The sequence below is a fragment of the Hemiscyllium ocellatum genome, assembly GCF_020745735.1.
Source record: "Hemiscyllium ocellatum isolate sHemOce1 chromosome 27 unlocalized genomic scaffold, sHemOce1.pat.X.cur. SUPER_27_unloc_4, whole genome shotgun sequence".
Classification (NCBI taxonomy): domain Eukaryota; kingdom Metazoa; phylum Chordata; class Chondrichthyes; order Orectolobiformes; family Hemiscylliidae; genus Hemiscyllium; species Hemiscyllium ocellatum.
The window spans coordinates 1,713,973-1,736,097 of record NW_026867509.1 but is presented as its reverse complement, the minus strand read 5'-3'; the positions used below and the strand labels follow the sequence as shown (position 1 = coordinate 1,736,097).

At 40.6% G+C, this 22,125-nt stretch overlaps 1 gene segment (V, D, J or C); it reads left to right on the top strand.

The window, feature by feature from the left end:
- Nucleotides 1–8,358: 8,358 nt before the first annotated feature.
- Nucleotides 8,359–9,300, top strand: LOC132808252 (T cell receptor alpha variable 38-1-like). The segment is given in 2 exon segments: nt 8,359–8,410; nt 8,939–9,300. Coding segments are annotated over 2 exon segments (414 nt in total).
- The last annotated feature ends 12,825 nt before the right edge of the window (nt 9,301–22,125 follow it).

The window sequence follows — 22,125 nt, the reverse complement described above, 5'->3', positions numbered from 1 at the left end:
TCCGATTCAGGATGCACCCAGTGATGATCACAAGAAAATCACTCACTGCTATCCCCACCAAGTAATACGTGGTGCACCCAGAGAGTCCACACTGTCGTCGCAATAGTATGACGATCGCCAGCAGGTTGGCTGGGGGAAATTGCGAAGTATTATTGAACTGACCTGATTAATCACTAGATATACTTATAATCTTTAAAATAATGACCTACCTGCAATGATTTTCTTCGGGATTATCATGTAATATGTGCATGAGAATATCGAACGCAACGATAGCGTATTATTCCATACACCAGTAATTTCCAGCATGACAACTGAATTTAATTTTGTGCAATTGTTCTGATTAATATTCAGGCTATGCTACATATTACAATTCCGAACTCACTGATGTAATAATCAATTGCTCCATAATTGTTCAATATTACATTTTGGATAGAATGTTGCTGTGTACTTCAGAGGTTGCAATTGAGGAAAGCTCAATGTTTGACACATGTATAGGGACCTGCGCTCAATTCCTTCAGTAGTGAAGATCAGAAAAAAATGTCATTCCTGACATTAAATACAAAAGATTTTCTTGCAACTAACAAACATATATTTGGAATCTGTAACTTACCAGGGACACCAATAGCAGCAAGAGCTGGATAGTAAATGGCATAGAAAGGGCCACTTGCTGGGCCATGCATCACTTGTTATAAACTAATGGAAATCACAAAACTTCTCACATGAGCTCTGTGACACAATCAACAGGTCTCTAATTTATAATGCTTCTGGATCTCGAGAGTGTTAATTAAGTTTCAACATGTACCTTCGTTTCAGTCTGGCGAACAAACCTAATTACTCACTATTTCATGCTTTCTATGTAACATTGGAATGTTGCACAATTGCATACACGTAAACTGAGAATAGCAACCGGCAAATGTAAAGCCCCCTTCCAAGAGTTTTAATTGCTCTATCAAATGGATTCCCGATTTCAAAACATGAGCTTATGTCTTTTGCCCAATCTGAAGGAACTCACAGCCCTTCTCTGCGATTTTCCCAATTGTTTCGTCTCTTTAGTTGTGAAATTAGTTAAAGATTTGCATTCTACTGTTATTCTGTCTTAACATTTGTCTATATTTAAAGCTCAACAGTTTGAAATTCGGTTAACCAATGATGGATGACATTTGAGAAGAATGGTATCTGATACCAGCGCATGAAAACCTTTTAGCAAATGAGAACAGAAAACTTCTTGTAATAAAGATTGATAAATCCCTCGACCAAATGGAGTCCATTCCAGAGTCTTGAATGATGTGGGGAGAAAAAAGTGATTGCACTGATGGTTATCCTTGGAAATGCGAGAAATTCCGGAATGGTTCCTGAGGTTTAGAAAGTAGGGAGAACAACCCAACTATTTAAGAAGAGTGGGATAAGAAAACAGGGACCAAAGACATGTTGAATGTTGGTTATAAGAAAAAAGCCACGTCATATAATGAAGTTAACGATAAGTAGACATTTTGAAATATGATATGATTGAGATGACTCAATATGAAGTTATAAAAGGGAATGACTGTTTGGCAAACCCATTGGAATTCGTTTTGTGAATGCTAATTTTAGCACTGCTAAGGGACAACCAGTGTGTGCAATGCATTTTCGGACTTTTGAAAGTTTTGATAACATGCCAGACTGATGAGATCTTACGAGATTGATGTTCAGGTGCTGTGATGAAGTAATGAGGAGAAATCAAACAGTAGGAAGGAATGAGTTATTTTAAGAAAGGCCGACTGTTAATAGTTGCATGCCTCAACAATTAGTGATGCAGAGTGTGACAATCAAAAAATGATTGTATGAATCATAGTTTTTGGAAACTCATTAATATCATTAAACTAAGTGGTAGCTTAATTCATGTAAGCCGCAGGTAGGCTTTTCAGTCGAGTCCAGTCAGAATAATTATATCGTAATGTCAAAAAAATCGCACAACAGCAGGTTGCAATCCAACATGTTTATCCAGAAGGACTAGCCATTGGTGAGCTGCTCCTTCGTCAGCTAGTGTGGCAGGATCATAGAACACAGCATTTATAACAAAAGATCAAGGTGTCAAACGACTGATGCGATGGCTTGAACAAAATCAGATTGCTGTTAAGTCTTTAATCACTAACAATGAGGATACAGGTTTCGAATATTGATATGTATATCCCAGAACTACTTTCACGTCACAGTCCCAATATAAATTAAGGTTTTATTAGAAAAAAGTGACACCTCTGCTTAGACATTAAATGTGTGCGGTTAGTGACTGTGTGTATCCCAACCTGAAGTCCGACTACATTGATTTCCAAAGTAGCAACTTTCAATTACCACATGAACTGATTGCCTACAGATTATGTATTTTTGAACAAAATAGAATAAACTTGCAAAGACAAATCTGCAAATATAATTTCAATCCGCAGACTTACATGTGCGTGTGCACGGGTGTGAGGGAGAGAGAGACAGAAAACATGTGTGTGTGGGAGAGGGAGAAAATGTGTGTGTGTGTGTGTGTGCGCGCGCGCACGCATGCGTGCGCGTTCTGGATGCAGTGTGTGCGTGTTGGTGACAGAGTATATGCCTGTGAGAAGATGCGCACATGCGTTTGAGTGTGAATGTGTGTGTGAGTGTAATTGAGAGAGTGTGTGTGTGAGGGAGGATCTGTGTGATTGTTCGAGTGTGATCCTGTGACCGAATGTATGTATATGCTGATTTGCTTGTGCTTGAGTGTCTGTGTTAGGGTGTACAATATAGGGGAGTACCCTGTTGTGTGACATGAACCACGATCCCTTTTGAGGATGTCCTCATTAATACCGAAATTGGCTCTCAGCTTCTTCTTAACAACTCTGCATTTTTCCGTGTCCCAAACTCCTCCATGAGGCATGGTCACCTGAAGATCGGAGACAGATCCTCCTTGACCCCGAAGTGTTCCACACCTGGAAGGGAGCTCCCCATCTGGAAATGGTTTTGTGGTTCCATTCACGCATTCTCGTAGTGCCCGCGTGGTCTCACCAATATATGATGCCACAGGGATCCCAGCTTGCAACATTTGAGGTAGACAATTTTGGCTGAGTCGCATGAATATCTGCCGCGCAGCAGGTGGGTGGTGTCCGCACTTGTGATGATAGTATCCATTGTGACATTCTGACACATGTTGCAGTGGTTGACATCACAGATTTGTATAAGCAAACCATTGATCGCAACAAAATGCCCAGCCTCCAGGATGACATTGAACACAACAGCAAAGCACACCATTGCAAGACGTGTCAGAGCGTCGACTTGGATAGTACAATTAAACGTTGGCCACCACCCATCAAATACGCGGCAGTTACTCATGTGATTCGGCCAACATCGTCGCTCTCATATGTTGCAGGCTAGGTTGCCCTCATGATAGTATAATGGCGAGACCATGTGGATGCTAAGACAACCAATAAATGAACCAATAAATAAATGTGCAGCAATCGCCAAACAGGGATGCTCCCTCTCAGTCGCAGAATACTTCACCCGTGAAGTATATTCTGCTTTGGATCTTCGGGTGACCATCCTCCAAACCGACTGTGGATGTGTAACAACACAGAATAGTCCAGCAGAGGCTGATCACCGAATTCAGTATCAATGAGAACGATCTGAACCGGGATGTTGGGTTCATGTCGTACTCCAAGGGACGCCACTACACTGTACGCCCTTATACGCACACTCGCACAATCACACAGACCCTCTCTTACGAACATGTTCTCTCTCAGGTACATGCTGTCTCTCAGACACACACAAGCACATGCATCTACACATGCACATTTAAACGTGCATCATCTCACAGGGAAACACTCCATCAAACTCGCCCACACACTATCAAGCATGCACGCCGACACTCTCACAGGCAATCGCACACTCTCTCCTTCTCTCCCCCCCCCCATGTGTATGAGATAGATCTCATACACATGCACGAACACACGCTTGTATTTATATAGTGTGAATTTATATTTGCAGATCTGTAGTTGAAGACACGTTCTATTTTGTTCGAAAAGAACATAATATGCCGGCAGTCATCCCAAATCCAGACTACCAAGGCAGTCCTGTCTTCGAACCTAAATGTAGGGGAATCGTCTAACGTAAGAGCTCCACAGGAATACAAAGCTGTGAGACATTGGGAACAGAAGAACAATGGAACAATTGTGCTTGATCATCTCGTGGTCTTCACTATGCTGAGAGCTTCTGAATCTTTTGTCTGCCCTGTTGGCCTCTATGATGACGCTAACGGTAAGGGCGTTGAACCGTAGAACGATAATGAAGGGGAGTTAAGATATATACGGTCATGGTATCGGTAGATCTGCCAAGTAAGCGATGTGTAGAAGATTGTCTTGATGACATATAGAGAAGGCATCACTTCCAGCATAAGCAAGGGATGTAAAATGGGGTGTTCTTGATGCAGAACAAGGAGCAGATCCCTCCCATGAGGCGCAACGCAGTTTTCTCGGTGCAGTTTTTGCTGCTCAGGCTCTGGCAGGGGATGACCACAAAACAACGAATCTTGAAGGTTACTGCCAGCCAGACTGATACATTTCCTCTGATGTAAACCACCACTGCGCTAAACACACACTCACTAGTGTATTAGACATGATAGTGTATCTATAGTAAATGCAACAGATCCTATTCAGAATGCATCCAGTGATAATAACAAGGAAATCAGCGATAACTATCGATATTAGATCGCAGGTAATTCATCGCGAGTGTCTACACTGACCTCGGGATAGCATTATGATTGCCATCAAGTTGGATGGAAGAGGTCAAAAGAGCGAGATGATACTGCTCTAATTTCAAATGACTGCTTTTGTCTCATCCAGACTGTTATTGATATCATTTTAAAACATCCTTAGTCACTTTCTGGCAATGTCTCTTTTAAAATATATAGAGTAACTCTTGGATAAGTCATGTGTAAATGCAATTTCTGCTCTCTGCTCATATCTGCTTGTCCTTCCAAACACGATAGAAGTATAGATTCCCTACTGTGTGGGAAGAGGTTGATAGTCGCATTGGGTATTTAACGAACCTCCAAAGAACATCCGATCCACACCCACCATGTCCTGGTAGGCCCGTATTTATCACAGTTAACTCACCTAATCTGCATATCCCCTGCTTAACATGTAGCATGATCAACCCATCTAACCTGTATATTTTTGGACTGTGGGAGGAATTCTGACCACGCAGCAAATACCTATGCAGACGCAGGGAAAATGTGTAAACTCCACACAGACAAGGGTGGATTCGAATTTGTGTTCCAGGTAAGTGTGCAGTATCCAGTTCATCCCTTGTCCCAGGCACATTATCCAACATTGGCTTCCCGCCTGGCAATGCCTCACTTTGATAGATTTCACTTTCATATTTGTAAGTAGAACAATGTTTCAAGTTGCATCAATTTGAAATTTTAAAACCATCTACTATCACAACGTACCTCCAATTCTGTCCTCCTGTGCATCCCTGAAGCAGGTCATAGCTGTCACTTCAATCTACAGCTGTCGAGGATCTAATCTCTGGAAGTCCCTCCCTCGACGACTCTTTCCACTCTGCCGAAATAAGGATGCTTCTCATAATCGATCTCTTTGATAAAAAAAACTTTCCACTCTGTATCCTTCCTTTAAACTTTCGACAGTATTTCATAATATTCAGTATTCTGTGGAACATTCCACTCAGACATAATGCAATCAGACACAGTGCAGCGTGCACGACTCCAGCTTCTGCAGTGAAAAATAAGAAGAGAAAGAGCCAAATTGTGTCATCCAACAATCTTCACCTGCTTAATCAATTGCCTTCCCTCCATCATAATGTCAGAAGTTGGTATATTTGATGATGATTTCACACGGCTCGGAATCACTTGCCACTCCCCAGATATTGAAGCAGTTCAGCTTCATGATGACATGGAAGATCAGGACAATACCCAAGTTTCTACTGATAAGTCAAGGTAACATTCGCAACAGCCAAGTTCCATGCAGTGACCATTTGCAACAGCAAATATTCTAAACGTTGCATCTAGAGGTTTAATGTCATTACCATAGTTCAATCTCCGACAGTCAACAACCTCATGCATTACCATAGATCTGAAACTGAACTTGTATAACGATATAAACATTGCATCTGCAATGATAAGTGCGAGGCTTTCAAAATCATTTAAGATGCTCAACGACATCAATTGCAAAGCATTCTCATTCACAGGCATCCCATCTTCCTCCTGCAACTTTCGTCGTGACATTCTATGGATAGCAGTATGCACCATTCGCAAGATCCACAGTGGTTACTCAACAACCGTCCACCAGTAATATATCGAACATGAACGATATCTGCTACCAAGACGGACAAGTGAAGAAGATGCATTGAAATAGTGCTTCTGTTCAGGTTCCGCTTCATAACACTCACAATCTTCTGCTGCTGCATCCCTTTAGGTTTGTCCTTTATGTAAATGATTTAGTTGAGAATATAAAAGATATGGTTAATAAGTTTGTGGATGTCACCAGAGGGGATGATTGATACTGAAGAAGCTTATATAAGATTACATAGACGTCTTGAGTATTCCACTGTGCTGATTTGAAATATCTGTGTTATTGTGGGGTCCAAAAATCCGAGCGAAGGGAAATGAGAGGAAATTACAACAGAAAATATCGACTTACAAAAGTTAAAGATGGTCAGACGTGAAGACAATTGGATAGGTGGACGGAGGAGATCCACCATAATAATTTCTAGCCAGAAACATTGAAGGAGAAAAGATAAAGCAGGGAAATGCAGTATGAATACTTTTTCATGAGAGAATGGTGAGGAAAGATCAGATTAAATTACAACTGAATGAAACATAAAGGTCGTATAGTCGCCTTTCTTTGAAGTTCAATAGTTATTTAATCTAACCATCTCAAGAATGCTTCCCTGAAAATTTATCATTTGGTATTTCCCCATCCAAAAATTGTTCATTTCCTGGCAGTGCAAATTTCCGAGAGAACCCGCCAGAAGGCGTTATAACCACACTCACTGATGTAGTCTCTCTCATTGTCCGCTTGCAGGCACTTGGAGTCACGCTCACCACTTGACTTTTCATTCAATTTTGCATCATCTGTAAACTTGTCAGTAGTACATTCACTTCAGTCATTGGTTGGATGGTGTGTTGACATGTATCGCTGCTTTCTCACCATTCCCATTAAAGAGAGGGAGATTTTACAACAGTGCAATTTTTTCCTTGAAATATCCATTGCCCTTGCATGGGCGCTGCTCGCAAAGGCGACATTCATCTCTAATATTGCATAACAATTTGTTGGTGGGCAGTCATTTTGGCACACTGCATCTGATATAAATGCATGATGTACATTTGCAATGATGCAAGGTTAAGGTAAAGCAAAACAATTTTTTATACCGTTGAATCCCGCGAATCTAAAAGCAGGCCATTCAGTCTAATTGAATGTAGATTGCAATCTACATTCCGGAAAACATCCATCCTATTTCTGTAAACACAGGTTTCCCACGGTCATTCATCCTAGCCTGCACATCACTGAACTGTGGGCGAATATCAGAACACCCAATGCTTCGTAAGAATGTGCAAGCTCGACGCAGATGGTCGCAGGAGGGTGAAATCTAACATGCATCTCCAGCGCAGGGAAGCAGCCTTGCGACCCAGTGAGTCCCTATGCCTCGTAATGGCATTTGCCAGCATTTGCAGTCGAAGAAAAACTCGTTTCTACTTTCACATTTATTGAAATTTTACTTGTTCGTTCATTTATTTCTTTATTTGTTTTTCTGACCATTTTCTTAGACACACAGGCCCTTTGCATCAGTTCCAGAAAAAACTCTCGCAGTCAGCGAGGTACTCTGTTAACTGGGAAACTCCAGTTCTGATACTCGAACAACATGAAGAACTTTCCATCACTGGTTTTGCCGAGAGAATTAATAAAATTTAAAGAACAACATATCGTTTAAACATTATCATTTTGTCACTTGTTCAAATTCACTTTGTCATTTAAACCAAAAGCAGACAATTGCACTTGCTAGAAATGCGAGACAGAAACGAAAATATCCGGAGAAACTCAGCAGGTTTGACAATATCTGTGAAGGAAAAAAAAAGTCAAAGTTTTCAAGTCCACTGACCCATTTTCAGAATTTTGTTCCTTTCTTACAACTGTCATGATATGAAGTGGGGTTCGTAGGATATTGAAAGTGTTTGGTTCAAGTATAAACGAACTTGAAGTCCATTGGCTGTCATCTGGTATCTTTGCCAACAATGAACCAATGAGCAACAATCCGGAAATCACTCAATCATGTCCCAACTGTTGACGAAAACAATTTTAGCTTCGACCAGTTTTGCTCATTTTCATAGTGATCTCTGAAAAAATGTCGCCCAAAGCTCTGCGTTTACTTCTCACAGCTGCAGCTCTTCTAACTGGTAGGTGCACAACTTGTGGAACTTTATGCTTCAACGCTTTGTTGGGAATTAGAAATACTCTAAAAATTCTAGCATCACAGAAGTAGCAACACATTGTCCCAATATTGAAAAAATCTGGATCTAAACTTGTACCAACACTGAGCACAGTTTAGGAGAAATTAGCGAACGCGTCTGCGTGAACTAACACGGAAGAGTTAAGCTGGGACTTCAGACCGGACTGAGGTTGAGGTGACTAGACAAAGGCCGGACTCTTAAACTCACCGACTTATTTTAGTTTTACCTTTTATGTCGGGAGTGAAAATGGGAATTCACCTCTTTAAAAGGTGTGACCCATGCCTTCAATGATGTTTTATTACATCTCTTGAAGCCCTTGCCTGTCGCAATGGCTTAGTTGTACGAATTGGATTCTTGTTCATCTTCACTTTCTCTTATTCCTCTGTTTATTGTTCAAGTTGAATGGGCTAATTCTATGCTATAAGTGTAACGAAGTAACTTTTTAAATTTATTCTCACTCCTCTTTTATGGCAGGAGTTTGTCGTGCAGATTCTGTGTCACAATCACCGGCCGCAGTCACAGTGAACGAGGCGGATGATGTCCTGTTATTCTGTAATTACACAGCTACATCAAGTAGCAATCTTTATCTGTTCTGGTACCGTCAGCATTCCAACGGCTCCATGGAGTATCTGCTAAACAGAAACCAATATATCACGAACACAGAGAATCATCCAGAAGACCGGTTTTCCTCGGAGTTTGATCATGTGAAACGCACTATCCAGCTGAAAGTGTTGACAGCAGAACTGACAGACTTCGCGATGTATTTCTGCGCACTGAGCCCCACAGAGATTCAGAACTGGGTTGTGTCCTTACAAAAACTCTCAGAGAGCAACTAAACCTGACGATTCGTAAAGGGAGCAGTGAGATCAGAAACGGATCTGAAGAGGCTGGCGAATTCACGGTGATATCTCATGCATCGCATTTAACATAAAACCTTAACCGTTTATTGAAACGAACTAGTGCTGTCAGTTCAATGAATGAGAACGAAATAATTTATTTTATGTCTTTTGAAATGTCCCATGGTGTTTCACTGTTTCAGTGATGATGTGGTGTAGAAAATACATGAACCAGTTTAGGTTAAACAAAATTCTCCACCGAAAAAGGGGATTGCAGCATTCCGTTTGAGAGGCAATAACTTGCCACGTGATTGTAATAATCAATCACTCTGGTAACTTGAACAATGTCAAACGCGTTGCGGGTTATTGACTGCTGCCCTTGTACCTCCATATTTGGAGCCCCTGAACGGTGAATCATAGATTTGAGTGGTTCAGGACAATGCAGTCTTCGTTAAAATACCATTAAGAAATCGGGATCGAGCTCACATCTGAACAGCGGTAAACAGTGAAAGACATTTTGTATCGATTAATTAATGAGTCAGAGCCAGCGATGAAAGCCTCAGTCACATGACATTTCTTCTGGTGGCAGGGCGTAAATGAGCATTTTCCATCCTCTGTGGAAATGCCTGATCTGGATATATAAGTCGTGTAAAGACTAATGAGTTCCTCATCTCCCACTGCTGACATCTGAGAAAAAAGGACAGGTTGCTAGTTCGAAAGTGAGTCATAAAAGAAATATTCTTGACTCTGCGTGATCGAATCAAGTGTAATCTGCTTCTGCAGAATAGGGGATGTACATAGAACTTGGCACCCTGCAGGTGTTACTAGATTCTGCACAGTCAGAATAACTCTTTCGTTACAGAAGATGTGTAGTCTGTTGATGAATGTCATGAGCAGTCATGGGAGTGTCTGATCAGCAGCTACACGACAATGTCGAAAATTGCACAGGTATGTCCTGTACACAACAAAGAAGGATAAATCCAACCTGGCCAATTACCATCCAAACAGTCGCCTCTCCATCATCAGTAAAGTGATGGAAGAGGTCATCACCAATGCGATCTAACAGCACTTTCTCAGCAACCGCGTTCTCAGTGTCAAACAATTTGGCTTTCACCAGGGTCACTCAGCTCCAGATTTCATTACAGCCTTGGTTCAAACATGGATGAAAGAGCTAAATTCCAGTCATGAGGGGAAAGTGACAGCCCGTGACATCAAGGCCGCGTTTTACAGAGTCGAGCATCAAGGAGCCCTAACAAAACTGGAATCATTTGATATCAGCGGGCAAAGACGCCACTGGTTACAGACACACCTGGCAGAAAGGAAGATAGTTGTGGTTGTGGAGGGTCAGAAATCTCAGTTCCAGGACATCTCTGCAGCAGACCCTCAGGGGAATGTCCTAGACCTAACAATCTTTAGCTGGTTCATCGACAGATCGACGATCTGTGATAAGTTCAGAAGTGGGAATGGTCGCTGATGATCGCATGGTGTTCAGCATCATTCGCAACTCTTCAGGCACTGAAGCAGTCCGGGCTCAAATGCAACACAATCTACACAATATCTATGCTTGGATCGACAAATAGCAAGTAACATTCGCGCCACACAAGTGGCAGACAATGATCATCAACTATTAGAGACACTCTAAACACGCCCCTTGACGTTCAACGGTACTACCATCACAGAACTCCCCACTGGCAACATCCTTGGTTGCCATTGTCCAGAAATTCAATTGGACTCACCGCATGAACACAATGGCCGCAACAGCAGGTCAGAAACTAGGGATACTGCGACAAGTAACTCACCTTCTGACACCTCAAGGTCGATACAATAACTAAAAGGCACAAGTCACGAGTATGATGGAAAAATCCACTCTTGCCTGGATGCGTGCGGCTGTATCAACACTCAACAAGCTTGACACCATCCAGGATAAAGCAACCCACTTGATTGGTACTACATATACAAATATTGAATCCCTCCACCACTGATGCGCAGTTGCAGCAGTATGTACCATTTACAAGATGCACTGCAGAACTACACCCTGCATTCTAAGAAAGCAACTAGAAAACCCACAAGCATGTCCATGTAGATGGACAAGGGCAGCAGGTACTTGGGAACAACATCAACTGCAAGTTCCCCTCCAAGCCACTTATCACTCGGACTTGGTCCTTCACAGTCGTTAGGTCAAACTCTTGGAATTTCCTCCCTACCAGCATTGTAGGTTATCCTACTGCAAGTGTACTGCAGCGATTTCAGAAGGTAGCTCATCACCACCTTTTCAAGGTCAAATAGGGACGATCTATCAATACTGGCCAGCCAGTGACGCCAAGTCTCACATGTGAATAAAGAATTATTAAAAGAAATTCACAGTCTATAGGAGTGCTCTGTCTTTGTGTCAGTACACCATTTGTACAGTGGTACACGTCACTGTGTGATAACTCAGGACCACCAACAACGATAGTGGCGTAACTTCTTGTTGATTCAATCAAGAGAAGCAACTTGCGGTCATAGTCAGTCATAGAATAGCACAACACAAACAGTCTGAGCAGCCTATAATTTTTGTGCTAACTGTGCGATGATGAAAACATTCTTTTGTAATTGCACCCTGTTCAACTCCACTGCAGCCATTCTCTCCACTTTTGCATTATACTTTGTTCATTGAAGTCATTTCGATTGCTAAATAGATATAAAGATCATTACAACAATGAAGAATTAATGCCCATACAATTAATGACTACATTAGTTACATCTGTCTTAAAGCTGAACACATTGCCGAAAGATTTACAAGAATTCTGCCAGAGTTGAGCTGTAGTGAGAGGCTGAACAGGCTGGAACTGTTTTCTTGAAGCTTTGGAGGCGGAGGGGTTCCGTTTTAGAAGTTCATAAAATCATGAGGATCATGGATAGGGCGATCAGACCAGATTGCTTCTCCGGGAGGGAGGAGCCCAGTCATAGAGGGCATAGGTTTAAGGTGAGAGGAGAAAGACTTCAAAGGGATTTAAGAGGCAACTTTTCCACGAGGGGTATTGCAGACGTATGGAATGAACTTCTGAAGGAAGTGTTTGAGGCTGGTACAATGACAAAATTCAAAAAGAATCTGAATGAATATGAATAGGAAGGGTTTAGATTGATATGCGCAAAATTCTTTCAAATGGATCTAGATTTCAAAGTTTGTGCGAAGATTTGTAGCTCGGGTGCTTGTTGTAGTGGTTCTGTTCGCCGAGCTGGATCTAGATTTGTTTGGGATATCTGGAAAGCATGGACGAATTGAACCAAAAGATCGCTTTCAGTTCTGTACATCTCTGTGACTGTATGACGCGAAATTGTGCAATTTCTCTGAACGCAATTATAACTGGCTGCCACTAGAAGGCAGCAGTGGCATGAAGATTATTCACATACATGTGTAATCAGTTTCCAGTGACTGTGTGGGCACATAAAGTGTTAACTTTCTAAGTCTATAAACATCAACCAGAATTTCATCAATAACAGTTAGAAAGCAATTAAGTATAGGATGTATGGGCAAGATATTGGACATTAAGTCCAATTGGATCTCTGCTTTTCACTGGCATTATGGATGATTTAATGATCTTAATATCCATTTACTGCCTTACTATTATATCCCTTGGCTCTCTTATTAATTAAACATATGTCTAACTCGCTAAAATATTCAAGGAATTGTTCATTTAACATTTGGCCAACTACCCTTTATCGATGTTTGGATGAGGGAATCAGTTGGATTTTCCAAATTTGCCTTCATTGCACGAGTGTTTGATTAACAGACCAACGAATTCACTGAAGTGACACAATATATTGTTCAAAACACACCAATGAACTGGAAATCTTGGTATTTCCAGGCACAAGGTTCTAACTGCATATTATGAGAAGTTCAGGCCCAAATACCTCCAGATGGAATGATGGGATTCATGAACAGTAAGACATAATCTGAGCAGCTGACGTTACCACGATGCCACCGACTTTCAGTCTAGTGAGTGTGCACGCCAATGATATTAAGAAGGGATGGCTAGGATTTTCAATCGGCGGATGTGCAATAATCGTTATGAAGTTCAAACTCGGAATGGTATGTATGCTTTGGCCAGGATTTTGAAGCTTCTGTTGCTCAGGTAACTTTGATGTCTTTGTCCTGAATTGGAGAGTGTGTGAGTTTCGAAGATGATGCGGAGGGATCGTTGGAGGAATTTGTTGACACAATAAATCTAAAAACATCGGATTAACCTGAAAGCCTGCAATTCTGATAAATAACTAATAACTTTACAAGACCGCTGTAACTTTTAAAGTAAGTATAATGTGAATATTCCTGGTGATAACTTCACCCCAAGAAACCTCACTGCACGAAAACTGGCGAGTAAATAGTTGATCATTGCATTGAGATACCAGAGAAACCATTGTTAGTATGTATTGACTACATGGAACTCTCGTAATGCTGTTTTAAATGGTGCCCTATATCTGAGACGTGACAAACATCGCTGGTTTGGTTTCTCTCTCTCTCTTTCTCTCTCTGTTGTCTGTCTGTCGCTCTCTCCCTCTCTGTATTTCTTATCTGTCTGTATATTTCTCCGCCCCCCCCCCACCCTCCATATTCAACTCATTAAGTGTATACTGAAAGGTCACTACCTTGTTAAACAAGCAGATGAGATTTTGTTTGATTCTTGGTGTAGAACTCCATCTTCCATTGTAATTAAAAAAGAATCCCCAATCCCTGCTCTTGCCTCTTAACCTCTCTTTAAGTTTTTGCGTAAAGCATGGTTGGCTCAACTCCTTACTAGTATCATTCTTTTTCACTGTGGCACTTTTATTGTCAGCCATGAATCATTTTCTTAAGTAACTGTCATTGCTATTGACAACCCATTCCCGTAAATACTGTACAGTAGTTGAATGGTATGGATGGGTCCTTCTTTGGAGGATCAAGTGTAGTTGCTGGGTCAAAGGGCTTGTTTCCTCATTGTAGGGATTATGTGATTTGGCTGTTATGAATTTCAGCGATCGACACAGAGACAAACATGTCCAGCTCAGTTCTGATAATATAAGAGTCTCAGAATAAACCTCTCTGATTAAAGATAGACATTACCACCAACGTAACTGTTCACATAAAAATGTTGCTGTTGGGCGGCATGCTGACTCGGTCATTAAAAGAATCAAGAATCGACTCTATCCTCTGACGACCGACCGTGAAGTTTGATTAATTTCTCCGTGTCTCTCTAGATTTCCTTCAAATGCACTTGTCTTCTTCCACAGACCAAATTATGCCTGTTGGGTGTATTAGCCATGCCATATTGCCCGTAGAGCCCGGGGTTGTGCAGTCTTGGTGAATAGCACGAGCCACTGAAAATACAGGATTAAGGACAGACGGAGTGGGTCTGGTAGAAATGCTCTTCGGAGGATTGTTATGGCCAAGAAGAGCCACATGGTCTGCCTCTCGCTGTAGGGCGTCTATGATTGTTAAATGCATCTGTTTTCTGCGAGTCTCCATATCTGACCATTGTTGTGACTGACGTCAGCTAGAAAACTAACAAAATGGCTGGGATTCCTCTTCGATGGTGAAACCATATTCAATTGCATGTCTGACGTGCAGGAAAAAAAGTGTCCTGTGCTTCAAATGCAACTTAGAAATCATTAACGTCGTGCAGCTCATCGAATTGTCGAAAGCTTTCGAAAGCAATATTTCAATTGCAGAATCTTTCAATGACATTATCAGAACAAGCGTTTATTACATTTCCTATCACTGATTACACTAAAACAATAAAACAATGAACTGGAGATCTGAACTAAAGCACTTTTTGCTGGCGAAATTCAACAATAACGATCCTGGGGAGAAAACAATGTTGTCATTTCCATTTCAGTGGCTGTCCATGACAAATTGAAGATACAAGTTCAAGTCAACCTTTGCATTCCATTTTCATACAATTTGGATTTTGGAGTTTCTGTGATTAGAAGCACAATTTCAGTACGAACAATACGCAACGAATTTATCAGAGATATTGAATTCTCAAAATTCCAAAAACATTATATATTTTTTATCTTATTTAGCATTTTTCAAAACAAACAACTTATAATTCAGGGTCTACAATATTTACCATGGAGGGGGGCAAACAATCCTCATGATAACATATCTTTCACTGAAGAATGAATCACAGATATAGTACATTCAGTGATGGAAAGGCGACACACCTAATTGATCCAAATCTACCACAAGGTGGCGCATTTATCCTTATGGATATTCACAGCCGAAGACGAGATAACTGACAACCAGGAACTGGCAAATGTGACTTATTGATGTAAAATGGAAGTAAAGCCTCGTTTCTGATTACCTTGTACAATATTAAACGAAACAGAAACTAAAAGAATCACGAAAATAATCTTGACCTTTTTGTGGAAAGGAAAATGTAAAGCACGACTTCAGGTGTGTTTGGGGTTTGGTGGTTCGTGCGAAATGGGCTGGAACTGCTGGGACTGTGAAACACTTAAACTAAATTGGGACGTAACCACTAATGGCACGATTCTACAATCCAGAGAAATGACAAAAACTATCGGGATCATTGTTGAGGCATGTTCATGAGGACCCGAACAAAGTGGCAGATTCAATTATATCAATACAACAACCCTGAGACGTAAATGAGAGCGAATCAGGTATTGAGTCACCCAAGAATGGTGACTGAGAAGAAAGGACAGGAAGTGGTGAATATCAAGAGAAATGAGCCGGATCATTGGAAATCTGCATTAATGATAACAGGCACGGGCCTTGTTTTAGCATATCTATCTTCGGCATACAATTTGTGTTTTTTTTCATAATCCGTTCGTTTTAGCGAACACGGGTATCAAGGCTGTGGAATGTATTGTTCATATCTCCATTAGAGAAGCAAGAACACACAAACGTTAGTCAACTTTAAGAGAGCTATCGAGATATAGAGAGACAGGCAGAGAGAGACAGAGGGAGAGACGTGGGTCCATCGTGGGTGGTGGTGGGGGATGGGGGGTGGAGAGAGTGCGACATACGGATCCTCTCTGATGGAAGGAAAACAACATAACAAGATTATTCGTAACTGGCCAGACATGTGATAGAAGACACCAGCAAGTTCTTGAGTTTGCCTTGAAACTACTGGGATATTGCTCAAATGAAGATTTTGTTGTCTCTGCAGCTTGTTATTCGATTGTTGAAGCAGAAATTGTGGGTCTGTGAAATCCAAGTCTCTAAAGTAGGACTCGCCCTAACCAAACATAGAGGGAGAGCATGGCATTGATGTTCCAAAGAAGATGAAGCTGAGCGAAATGGTGAAGCACAGTAAAATGGATCAGTTGTGGGTGGCCATCTCTGGGTCACCATGGTTTCCCTCAACATAGTGTCTCATTCAGGTATAACTGGCCACCAAGACGTATCTGACTGTCGAGAGATTGAGCAGTGGAATGGGGAGGATCGAGAGAATACGCGTCAAGACGTGATTCAGCCATTCATAGATCCTCCATGAAGGTTAGTTTTTTTCCATGTGTCTATGAAGTCTCAGAATGAGGTAATTCTGTCTACTTTGTACAAGAGTCAGTCTTCAAAATAGGAAGGGAGGCTAAGGATGCAGGTCAGGAAACAACCCACTCCGATGAACAGCGAGACAGGTTTAATGATGCAATATCTTCTCTTCTCTTTCTGGCAACACATCACCACGAAATGGTCGATAGTGAATAGCACAATCAGCCAGGCAGGGCAATTTCGTCTGGAATAGATGATCACTGTGTTGTGTTCATAGGCGGAGGTCGTGGACCGAGCACTGTACCAAAAGTCAATACCACAGATCCAATTCAGGATGCACCCAATCACGTTAAATCACTCACTGCTATCCCTGCAAAATAAATAGTGGTGCACCAAGAGAGTCCACACCATCTGCCTAATGGTATGATAACCGTAATAGTATCGCCATTCTCAAACAATGTAGTTGTGGTAAATTTAAGCATATTATTGAACTGTCTTGATTAATCACTATATGTCATTCTATTGTTTAAAATGAAGACAGCTCTGCAATAACTTTCTTCGTAATAATCATGAAATTTGTGCATGGAAATGTCGAACACAATGATAACAGATTATTCCATCTTACACCAAAAACATTGAATTGCAGTTTCCAGCATTGAAATAGAAACTAATTTTGAATAGTTTATCTGATTAATATTCAGGCAATGCAATCCAATCCAATCACAAGTCAATAATCTAATAAACCACTGTTCTCCACTTGTTCAAAATAGCAGGGAGAATATAATCTTGCTGCTTTTTGCAAATGGGTGCAATACACTACAATTCAACATTTTACATTCATGTATAGCAAGTACACCGCCCTGTTCTTTGCCAACATTCTTGTCTCAGGGTTGCTGCAATGCACCAGTGAAACTCAGTGCAAGTGGTGAGCACAACACCCTGTTTTCTGCTTGGAGAATTCGTAGCTCCCTTGACTCATTATTGAGTTCAATTGAAATTTCCTATGTCCGAGCCCCTTACCGCACACAGGCATTATTATTGTTTATTCTACGATTGCACACTACCTATTGTTTGTCAGTAACTGTCTCATTAACGGGTATTAATCCTCATATCCAGATCGTTAGCCATTCTTTTGTCTTTCCAACAGATCGCCCTCTCGGTTGGTTCTATGCCCATCTACTATTTAGACGTTAACCACTCCCCCCACCATAGCTTCTGCATAAAATCCGACATTTTACTAGCTAGCATCAATTCCGATGAAGGGTCGCCAGAACGGGAGGGTTAATTCTGATTTCTCTTCACAGAAACTGCCACACATAATAGCTTTTCTAACAATTCCTGTTTTTGGATTGAATAGAACAGCTGGGTGACAGAATAGCCAAGGCTCCGATTTAAAGAAAAACAACATGTTTGAACGAAAATGAATAAAAAAGTGAGGGGCTTTTTATGCTTTGTTAACTCTGAACTGCCAGGAATACACTATAGTCAAAGGAAATGTTGAGTAATAAAACCTTCCTTGCACGTGATGTAAAAGGGCTGGCTAGGATATGAAGACATCCCTTTTCATCTTCGCAATGAATTATCTGATTTTGTTTCTTCGGATGCTCTTATCTAGTTCTTTTGGGTATTTATCGACCTGTTCTCAGAGCAGTAATTGATTATCTGTCTGTTAATGAACAGAAACAGCTCTAACTGGGCAATTGTCTGTCACCATACATGAGATGTGTGCTCCCTGTTAGATCTTCATCCTCATTCGTTTATTTTTCCATGATCTTTCCCACAATTGAAGGAACATAAGAATGGTTGGTAATATCATGTCTAGATATAACTAGCACATTAATATGCTTCATGTAAGACTTTCAGAGGCAACACATCTCCAGAAAAATGCTAATAGATTGCTCATCTGTTCTACATCAGGGGCTCACTGTGTTATTTCTTGTGGTATCCATTGTATTTCGGATGACTATCAGATCACATTATTCCACTACAATGTAGACAACATGAGTCATTCCAGTTCACACTTCGGGAGAGATTTCCTTCACATTTTAATCGAATTGGGCCTGATGAAAGAGATAAGATGCTTCAATTTTTTACGTGAATCACCTATCAGAAATTGTTTTCCCCCTCACCTCCCCCTCCTGCTATCTATCAGAATTGCTTGAGGAATCCAGTGATGCTGTTGCACTGTAAGAGGTATGGAATTAAAGGAATTTCATGCTAATCCACCTCCTGAGGAATCTTCTGAAAATATTACAGGATGCTCTGCACGAACATTGTTGTGTACAAGATGTTGTTGTAAGATCTGTCTGATGGGGACTAGCTCCCTTTGAACGAGATCAAGCTCAGGTGTCAATAATGTCCTCCTAACAGAAATGCTTATGCTGTCTGTGTTGGGCTTGAAGCAACTGTACAGTCATTTTAGATGTTAACATTGGCTTACGAATATCATCAGCACACAATGAACAAATATCGAAAAAAAAACAATGACAATTGAGGGAAGTCCATGCTAGAGACTGAATTACCAAAGTTTTACTTTGTGAAATGTAAATCAATAACAAATGTAAATGAACAGTAAATTTCAGAGGTATATGAAAACGATAACATGACAGAACATGCATAAATGTAGCAGGCAATAATTTATTTAAAAATGAATTTTGCAAGTTAAATTAAGAATTAAGGCGATTTCTCCTGTATTTTTCTTGCATGATCTTGTTGAGTGTTTTTTTTTATTTCATTAATGATTTTGTGATTCTCATCCTGGGTGTTGTATTATTGACTGAGTTTATTGGTCTGGAACTCCCTCACGTGGACATCAGTTGGAAGTCTCAAGGTACATTTCTGTATAGCAACTGAAGTATTTACAGCAGTGTAGGTTCCAAAGCACAAAACGACACGGCGGTGTCGGAGAGAAGAACTCGAGCGACTTTGAAATGAAACATGTTGTTTTCTTTGGACAAAATAGGAGAGAACCTGTCTTGAACATGTTGGGAGGTTTCTCCCTTCCCCCGAAACATATGCTTTCACTAAATATCCCGCAGTGTCCCCAGGATGCTGAATGTATCAAAACACAGTTGGAACAGAAGATGTCGCCTTACTGCAGTTCAGCGTTATGTTCTGTCCTTCCAGGACTACGAATTCGTGCGGATCCTGGAATGTTGCATCTTCGCTATTAGTCCCTGCAAAAAAACACAATCTATCAAACATCTGTCAGAAAATATAACTCATGAACATTTAAACATAGACTCACCAAGCAGTACGGACATAATTATTAGCAAGGAGCATATGGGACACATGACACGCCTTCTAGATTTGTACAGTAATAATTGAATCTACAAATATATTGAGAGTTCAAATCCGATATAGAACAGTGAATTCAGATCGGGGCATATTTCACTCATGGGGAAACACAGCGGGTTTTCTGAAGAAATAAGATTGGTTGATTGCTCAGATCTGATGAAGGTCACACATCAATCACTTTTGCTTGTCGACATTCTTCGGTTGTTTCTCTTTGTCTATATTCTGACTTTCCCTGCATCAGCAGACTTCCCTTCTGCTCAATGCCTGTCTGCTTCGGTCAAATGAACGCTCTGCAAATCTATTCACAAACTCTATCCGAACATCAATATCCTTCTACCATGTCGCTGGAACTACAATGCGTAGAATATCCAATTTCCCCGATTCTCTCATTTCAACCAGTACTCCAAAGCACTCCATGCATGGGAACAGTTACAATGGACGAAATAAAATCAACTCACCTCAAAAGTCAAACTAACATTGAAGCGACTGCAGCTAAATTCGCAGCATCGAGAAAGAGAGTGAATCCGGTTCTTATCTATATAGGTTAATTTTGTTGTAAATGAAGGTCATGACATTATCGCGACTTCGGTCGTTTTACTTGCTTTAAGCCACTTAAATTGGCAAATGTTTTTGAGCAATTAATCAAAAATGGGGGTTGGGGTGGTGGAATTAGCTTACAGTTTGAATTCGATATTAATAATCAGTTTATTTTTATCTGAACTGAAGCATGAAATGTTGGGAATAATGGCAAGAAGAATGAGACATAAATATCCAGGAAAACATGCCAACAACTTGTAAATTTAGAGATTTTCTCGAAAAAATGGTTTCCCTCACATTATTCAAAGAGGGATCTCAATTCTTGTATTTGTCTCTTCACTGCAGAAAATCGGGAATTATTACAAGGTCAGAAATTCACCCCAGGTGGATTAATAATTTGACTTCATGGTCTGGATTTTGAACACAGAAACGTGGACTTTGAATTTAGTTGATCAAATAAACATCTAGAATCAACGCTAGTACTTGTAGGCAGTTCTGGATGGGGGTAAACCGTATTCGATTCAAGTGCAGTGTTGGAAAAGAAACTTCTAGTTTTCCCTGACCTAGTTCGAAGATTAGATCCTCAGGTACGGGGAAACTGAAGTTTTCAGGGTAAATTCGTCTTTTTATTTCTGCAGCAAAGAAATATAGCTAAAACTAAACCCAGCGGTTCAATGTTGATTCATACTTTCAGAAATCCATATATTTCAACACTTAAGTCCTGTTTTTTCCTTCACATGATACGTGTATTTTCTTGTAACAATTCGACTTTCAATAATTGCAATCTTATTAGAAAATAAAGACTTGATTAAAAATGAAATGCTTCTTACTTGGCGAAAGATCTATGATTCATATTTGTTTTCTGCAAATGGCAATTTCCTGCTGTTGCACTACTAGACACAATATTGCACGCATCAGAAAGGTAGCAATGAAACAACAGAGCTGGACAGATTGCTTCATCTCCACAGACCACAACGTGGAGAGGAAGAAAACAAACAGATGGGAAAGCATCGTGATTTGGGGAGGTAAACAAAGGGAGGCTTGAATGATGTGAAGAATGAAGAAGCGAAAAAAAAATACAAAAGAGAGGAACAGAGACACGGTCATAACACAATACATGGTAGAGATCAAAGTGTTGCCAAATGTCAAGTGAAACGGAGAGAGGGAGAGTTAAAATCTGAAATACAGATGTGAAAGGCAGAGGCAAGGAAATAGGTAAAGGAAGAGTGCAACATCATAATGGAACAGAATTGGGATGATAGTGAAAACTTAAGAGCAATAGGAAACGAGAAAAATAAAGAAATATAGAGCCCGAAAATATCGTGAAAAGAGAACCAAACTTAAATTGATATAAAGGGAGATAGACAAAGAAACACGGAGAGAATGAGAATGAACTTAGAGGAAAAAAGGTATAGGAAAAAGCGTAAAAAATAAAATGCACTGAAAAGGGAATGTAGCATTCTACTGGTCAGAATGGGAAAAACACAAATTGAAGGAGACTAACATTGACTGACAGAGCG